Source organism: Tamandua tetradactyla, chromosome 5 (genome assembly GCF_023851605.1).
Source record: "Tamandua tetradactyla isolate mTamTet1 chromosome 5, mTamTet1.pri, whole genome shotgun sequence".
In the NCBI taxonomy this organism is placed as follows: Eukaryota; Metazoa; Chordata; class Mammalia; order Pilosa; family Myrmecophagidae; genus Tamandua; species Tamandua tetradactyla.
This window is the reverse complement of record NC_135331.1, coordinates 57,428,578-57,436,628: the sequence shown is the minus strand read 5'-3', so window position 1 is coordinate 57,436,628 and position 8,051 is coordinate 57,428,578. Positions and strand designations below refer to the sequence as shown.

The window sequence follows — 8,051 nt, the reverse complement described above, 5'->3', positions numbered from 1 at the left end:
TTTATTTTTTCAAATAACCTTTTTTATTATAAAAAAAATACATGTTGGCCTCGTTTTTTTCTTAATTGTGAGTCGTGAGCTCATTGAAGACAGAGAACATACCTTATTTTCATGTATATCATGGCACTTAGTAGCACAGGCCTTGGAGTCAGATAGATTTGAATTTTAATCTTGTCTCAGTTAAAATACCAAATTTTTTGTGGTGGTGGTGGTGGTCTTGGTGAACCTTCTTAGCCTTAGGACCCTTATCTTTGTAAAATCAAGATAATGCCTATACCTGGCGCATACAAATGTTCCAAAGGCAATTACTATTATATGTAGCCTACTTTATTATTTGAATCCCTACTTTGTAGCATGAAGTAGGTGTTCAGATCCTTGCCAAACAAATAATACCTAAGATGGAGAAGACAACCATGAAAAGTACCCAGGGACTGTTGCACCTTTGTCTACTGTACCTATTTTTATCTCTGCAATTTTAAGACTTGGAATCCCAGGGGCTGCTGTTGAAGCTTGAGGCCTATTTCTGGCCTAAAAGAGTTTTGTTGGGGGTGGAGTGGGATGAAAGAGTGTCATGTGTTAGTACCAGAACCTCTCTGGGAGTTCTAAGCCTCTTAGGGGAATTCCAATTCAGTCTCTAGTTTCTTCTTCTCCTTCCCTCCCCCGCAACACCTCTGGAGAGTCTCCTAGTGATGGGAACTTCCAGTGACTAATTTACACTTTCCTGGGGGCCCCTGAGAGTTGGGGAACCTTTCAAACACCACCTCCTGCATGAAGCCCTTCCTATTTTCCCCAAGTCAGAAGAAATCTCTCCTTCTGTTATAGCATGCAGCTCTTACTGCCCTCCTGTAGCTACTAGCTTTTATGTTGTTTGCTCTGTGATTCGCAAGGCCTCTGAGAGCAAAGTCTGGGTCTGGTTCCTGCTTGATTAGTACAGTGAGCTGTACATAAGGTCCCAAGTAATAACTATTATGTTGAATTCTACTGAAATAGTTCTTGCAGCTACTGCCTTGAACTGAGCTCTAAACCCAGACCCTTGAGCTACTGTAAACACCTTGTGCTACCCTGATTCCCAAAGATTTAAAATAAAAACTTCTCACTATGGGAAAGCACAACCTCTGGGCAAATAAACAGCCAGAGTTCACTGATTTAGTGATCACAGGAATTCCCAGCAATAGATTTTAAAACCCTGGCAGGAGTCCTGATAAAAAGTTTTATTTATGAGGTAAGAATTTACAAAATGTTAGCATCAAACTTTTCCTCTCCATAATTTAAATTTTTCATACCACCCAACCTCTACATAGAAGCATGGTAGAAATATAATACCTCTATAATAACAGCCGAACACAGTGCGAAAGCATCCTGGCTCTATCAGCAGACAGTTTACTTAAACTTTGTTCTAATAGTCATATAAAATTAATAAAACAAAAAAATTTAGTACAAAGTTGCAAATTTTTCATTGCTCCGTTGTCATTACCATACAGTTTGCTAACATGCATGGCTCAAAGTAAATATGTTTTAGATTTTATTCTGCGTTGTTTAATAGAGTTTAGGTGAAATAACAACTTGGGAAAATTTGCCAATGTAAGAACACAATAACTTGCTTTTCTCACTTGGCATGGGAAAGAAAATACCTTTTCAACTTCATCAGTGTGTCTTTCACTTCTGGGTCCTTTTCACAGTCTCAGTTCTGCTTGAAGAATGTGAAAGTGTCTCCTCTTGATTTCATGTGGCTTTTCACAAATCCAGCTAATTGCCTGAACCCCTCCGCCAGCCCGTCCCCCGTGATGGCACAGCAGGGCTGTACATACCAGTTGCGGTCACCACAGAGCTTCTTCATTTTGAACATTCTGGTGATGTCCTCAGCAGTCAGAGCTGCAGGTATGTCTTGCTTGTTGGCTAGTAGGACAACTGGAATGTTTTTAATGTGTTCGTTCTTCAATATGTGTTCGAACTCTCTTCTGGAGTCCTCCAGTCGCTGTTTATCTGTGCTGTCCACGACATACAACAGCCCATCCGTGTTCTCACAGTAACAGCGCCAAGCTGTTCTCATTTTTTCCTGTCCCCCAACATCCCAGACAGTAAGCAAAAGACCCTTTTCTACCTCGATCATCTCCACGTTGAAACCTATTGTTGGCGTGGTTGCAGTATCCTTAGCAAGCTTGAATTTATAAAGGAGAGTCGACTTCCCAGCTGAGTCAAGTCCCAGAAGAAGAATTTGGGCTTCCTTGGCTTTGGAGTTTTTAGAATTCAACAGACCCATTTGAAGCTTTTTTTTTTTTTTCTTTCAAAGGCCTTCTCTTTTGGCCAGAGACGATGTTTCTTCTCTGCCTCTTTCATAAAAATGTTAGGAGAGAAGAGAGCAATCACTTCATGTTATGTTCTGTGAATAGAACCTGTGTGCATTTATGTTGTAATTTATCTGCTTGATTATAGGTAAACAGTGTTTTATTTGCAGTTCCAGCCAATCCAGACGTATCTGTGGTGTGAGTAACTAGTCAATGTCATGGTAGGTCCAAAGGGAAATTCTTTGTGAGTGAGTGGGACTTAGGAGGGGCCTGCCTGGGTGATGCCTCAGTTTAGTTCTCTTTCCGGTGCCAGGCATCTGGAGGTAATAGAAGGTTCAGACATGCACAGGAGTGGAGTTTGCAACTTAATGAAAACTAACTTCATAAGTGATTTGTAGAATTTCTCTAGTTATTTGATCATTTATCTTATCTTACTTGTAAATGAGTAACCAGACTTCTTAAGTAGGAAAACTTATCTCAAACGCTACTCCAGGGTATCTTAAGTACTTTCCCCTTGTCCTCATTACTCAGTGGGAAACTTCAAACCACCAAGATTATCTGTACCTTATGCCCATAATCATGGGAGAATCACATATTTCATCTTCTAGAAAGACAATTTATATTAGTTGCAAGACCAAACTTTCAGTAGAGAAATTTGCACACAAACACTTTATATTAAGCAGGCAGCCTGGGTAAAGATGGCAAATTGAATACATGTTATCTCCTCTCCTTCCCAGGACTCCACCAAAATGATGGTAAAATACTAAAACAGAGCTTATAAGCCTATAGCAACAGTAAGAACACGAGAGACCATCAGAAGGTGAAAGATTCAGTAAAGTTCTGAAAGTTGGAAAACAGATGGAATGTGAGTGGTAGCTGATGCAGCAGGATTTGGCGAGGCTTGGAGTGCTGTTGTGCAGGACAACGACAAGAGATGCCAGGCAGGAGAAGAGGTGAAAGGAGGAGGTTAACTAAAAGTCTGAATAAGGCACAGAAATCACACCTACACCCCTCGTGGGGTGACCATTCAGCAGCCAGATGTTTACTTCCCAGGTAAAGACCAGAGGGTTACCTTCTAAAGAAACTGAATGGTTTAAAAAACAGATCTCTGTGTTTTGACAGTTGGAAGTTCCCACAGCATAATGCCTAACTCTCCATTTAATTAACCTATAGCAAACTTGGCAGTTGGCAGACCTTGCTGACATTCACAGAGTTCCTAATCAGCATTTTAGTGCACAGAGGTTCCTATTCTTTATATATAACATGCCTTTGATATGGATGAGAGAGAGAGACCAAGATTACAAACAAGAAGGCTTTAAGAAGATTTAAGCAGAGGCAATACAAGGAACAGAAGGAAATTTTCAACAAGTCCTAATTAACATTTTCATAGAGATTTGAAAATATTGCATCTATAAAATAAGAAACAGATGCTTTTAAAAAGATCATTCAGAAAGCAAAAATAGAGCTCTTGAAAATTAAATATATAATTCCAGAATTTTTAAAGATCAGTGAAAGGTTGGAAAACAATATTAAGGAAATTTTTCAGAAAGGAGAGGAGAGATAGAAAGTAAGGAAGAAAAGATGAGAGCAACTCAGTAGTTTCAATGTTTGACTTGTAGAACTTTATCATAGAGAGAAGAGAAAATATGCAGGCAAGAAATTATTAGAGAAACATAGACCATTTTCCAAAGTTGAAAATGAACTCTTCAGATTGGAAAGTTTCTTTCAATGTTTAGCATGATGATTTGTGAAAGAACTGTATCAAGGCATATAATATATGCTTTATTTTTACTAAAACTAAAAATTTATTTTTTAAAAAATTAGGTAGACTATTTTAGGTGCAGAAAGAAGGCTTATAAAAACATTATGTTCTTAGCCAGCTATCTATCTCAGAAGTCAGAGATAGAATTTTCATTTATTCATTCTTTTATTCATCCATCCATCTATTCATGCATTCATATTGATTGCTTACCATGTGAATGACCATGTGCTAGATTCCAGAAAGGTCACAAAGATATATTAGACATGCACTGAGGTGGCTTCATTAGGGAGAAGGTAAAAGGTATGTGAACAAATAAAAATAATAATTCAAAGTTTAAAAATTGCAAATGCAATAAGAAAAGAAAAACTAAAGCACTCTGGATATTCAAAGATTATTTCAGGATGGAGGACATCAGGGAAATCTTCTTAGAGTAGGTAAAATATTGAACCAGGCCTTGCAGAGATATGATGGGGGAAGGTCATTTGGTAGGAGAGGGATTGTGTGAACAAAGTCTCAGAAATGGGGAAATGTAGGAGGGGATGAAAAAACAATAGAAATGCACACTTCATACACAAATGGGTTTTTTTTTTCCTATTAAAAAATATTTAACTATCATGAGAAAACAATTAGACAAATCTAGATTGCAGGCCATGTTACAACAAACCTAGATTTTTCAAAATATGCCCATATCATGAAAGACAGAAAAAAAAATGGGAAAAGGAGGGGTTGGGGGAGGTCTATTTTAAATTAAAAGTTACGTGGCTCCTAAATGCATTGTGTGATATTTGACTTAAAAAATAAGTGATTAAGGAAATTATTTTGAAAATTGGGACTTTAACATGGACTATATATTAGATGGTATTATTTATCAATATTAATTTTCTCAAGTGTGATGATGGTATTGTGTTATGTAGGAAAATGTCCTTGTTCTAAAGATATATATGCTAAAGTATTTAGGGGTGATGATATCAGAAACTTAATTTTCATTGTCTTAGCAGAGAGAGAGAGTAATTTGCAAAAGATGGCAAAGGTTCATTGGTGGATTTAGCTGTAGGATATTGAGTGTTCATTTATTGTCCTTTTAAATTTTCTGTAGACTTGAGATATTTCAAATACCATGTTGGAAAAAGAAAGATTATAATAGAAATAAGCTAAATTTGGCTACAGTCTATAGTAATATAAAGAACTTAGCTTACAAATATATTAACACTGCATTTCCAAAGGTAAATTCAGAGACTCTGTACTACCATTTGAGCTTTGCTTCACCCCCATATTTTTCAATAAATTAAATTTTAAAAGAAAGGTTTAAACATTTATTTCACATTAAACCTGATGACATGTTCCTTATGAGATCAACTGTCAGTACTGGGAGCACACTTTCATTTATTTTGCCTATAATGAGCGAATCATACACATAAGCTTTCACTCTGTTTCCCATCCAACAGGTTGCATCTTGTTTTCAGGATAGCCGAGCAAATGAGGGGTTAAATTCTGGTTGAATTATTTTATAAATTATTTATTTATTTTTATTGATATAGTCACATGCCATGTAATCATCCAAAGTGTACAATCACTGGTTCACAATATCATCATACAGCTGTGTATTTATCATCACAATTGACTTTTTTTCATTTTCATGATAACTAACATATATCCTGGAAAGCAGTAAATTTTAAAGCACAGCACAACAATTAGTTGTAAAACAGATTTCAGCATTTGGTATGGGTTACAGTTCTACAACTTTAGGTTTTTACTTCTAGCTGCTCTAAGATACTGGAGACTAAAAGAAATATCAATATAATGATTCAGCAATCATACTCATTTGTTAAACCCTACCTTCTATGTATAACTCCACCATCATCTTTGATCTTTCTCCCACTCTTTAGGGGTATTTGAGCCATGCCCATTCTAAAATTTCCACATTGGAAGGGGCTGTCAATAATATGGGATGGGGGATGGAACTAGCTGATGTTCTGGAGAGGCTGGCCCCTCTGCATTTCAGGACTTATCTGGTCAGGGACTTATCTGGAGGTTGTAGGTTTCTGGAAAGTTACCTTAATGCATGGAACCTTTGTAGAATCTTATATAGCACCCTATGTATTCTTTAGTATTGGCAGGAATGGTTTTGCTTAGGGTTTGGCAATTTATGATAGGTAGCAAAGTCTAACTGAAGCTTGCATAAGAGTGACTTCCAGAGTAGCCTCTCGACTCTATTGAAACTCTCTTAACCACAGACCATCTTATTTGTTACGCTTCTTTTCCTTCTTTTGGTCAGGATAGCATTGTTGATCCCATGGTGCCAGGGCCAGGCTCATCCCTGGGAGTCATCTCCCACGCTGCCAGGGAGACTTTCACCCCTGGATGTCATGTCCCATGTACAGAGGAGGGCAATGGTTCCCCTTGCAGAGTTATCTAGTTGAATATTATATCCAAAAGAAAATGTCTTTCTGTTCTGTGAAAGGAAATAAAATTATTTCCTTCTCAACGTTAATTTTCATGAAAGAGTCTATAAATGTTCCAACACCTTTTTCTACTATCCTAAAACATTTATGGATCCATTTATTCCAGCTAAACCTGAGGTTGGGCCAGATATTTGTTGTCTGTAAATTATTCTAACATTATGCAAATAATGGCAGTATTGTGAGAAAGTCACTGGCAGGCTCTGTGGGGTCACAGGAAGTTTGTTTTAAATACAGGAATGAAAGAAGCATTTTCTTTAATTTTTTACCACGATGTAGCAGGCAAGAAATAGCCCTATGTTAGAAATTCACCCATGTACTGTAAGACCAAAGGAAAATGTAGAAACTTATCTCTTGGAAGAATGTGGCAAGTTATTCCATTATCTTTATTTTTCACAGATAAGGAAGAAAAAAAGTACGTGACTGTATGTCTTGCCTAGCTTATGCATATAGGAACTACCCCTATTTTTCCTACAAATAGCCCTTTTTTTGTCTTTTTAAAACTGAACTTTTGGAAAATTGAAGTAAATCATACCTAGAGAAAAATGCAAAAACCAGAATGTATGCCTCAATGAATTATCACAAATTGAAAACACCTATGTAACTACCACTGCTACAAAGCTTAATTTGGCAGGTTAAAATTCCAGATCTCGAGTCTTTTTACATGCAGTTATCTGAAATATATTCTATTCTGGAACATGGAATGTAAACAACAGTCACGCTTTGTTCTAGTTGAGATTGATACTGTGAAGAATGATATCCTCTATGAATCTTTTCCAAGTGCCATTTCTTCCAAGACAGAAACAACGCTACTGTCTCCATCCACAAAGATGGGAAGACTTTTCTCTCTCTCACATGGTTAGATCATTCCATCTGAGTCCAAGCCCAGCATCTTGCACTTCGTGTTAAATGATGATAAAAACAGCGATGTTGGGATATTAATTAATCATGTTATATAAAATAACATGTAGAAACACCTTTCACAGAACATGGCTCCTGGCTGATGCTTAATAAGTGTGAGCTTTTTTCCCTCTCCTCTCACAATTTTTATATATTAACTAACATTTTGAAAAACCTGCAACTCTTAACCTTTTCCAGAGGAGGAATGATCTGAAATTATCATCATATTATTTCCTTGAGTGTATAAATCACTGTCTGCTGGACTCCTTCTCCAACACCTTAGAAGTACTCCATATACAACCTTCCTTTTTGCAAATAAATATTTTATTATAAAAACAATATTCCAGAAAATTTCAAATCATCTGTAAGTTTTTTCAATGTAACATGCACATGCATTTCACTTTTGCTTATTTTCTTCTTGTCTTTGCTCTTATACATATATAATTTTTACATAGTTCATTCATTCATTCACTTAGTACATTTGTTTTGAGCTGTAATTGGCTGGGTATAATGCAAGCCACTAGGGATATGGATATAATCAAAACACCAACAGATGCTAACATGGCAGAAGATCGCTATAAATTTAATAGAATTTTAAGGAAGCACAGAAGTCACAGTAAAGGAAAGTGAAATAGCAAATTGTGT

General features: G+C 36.7%; 1 protein-coding gene across 1 annotated transcript; it reads right to left on the bottom strand.

Moving 5' to 3' along the window:
- Window positions 1–1,205: 1,205 nt before the first annotated feature.
- ARL14 (ARF like GTPase 14) lies at window positions 1,206–2,366 on the bottom strand. Its single transcript, XM_077159148.1, has one exon. It carries the CDS (start codon window positions 2,258–2,260, stop codon window positions 1,682–1,684), a length of 579 nt encoding a protein of 192 aa, XP_077015263.1. The 5' UTR covers window positions 2,261–2,366; the 3' UTR covers window positions 1,206–1,681.
- Window positions 2,367–8,051: the final 5,685 nt, after the last annotated feature.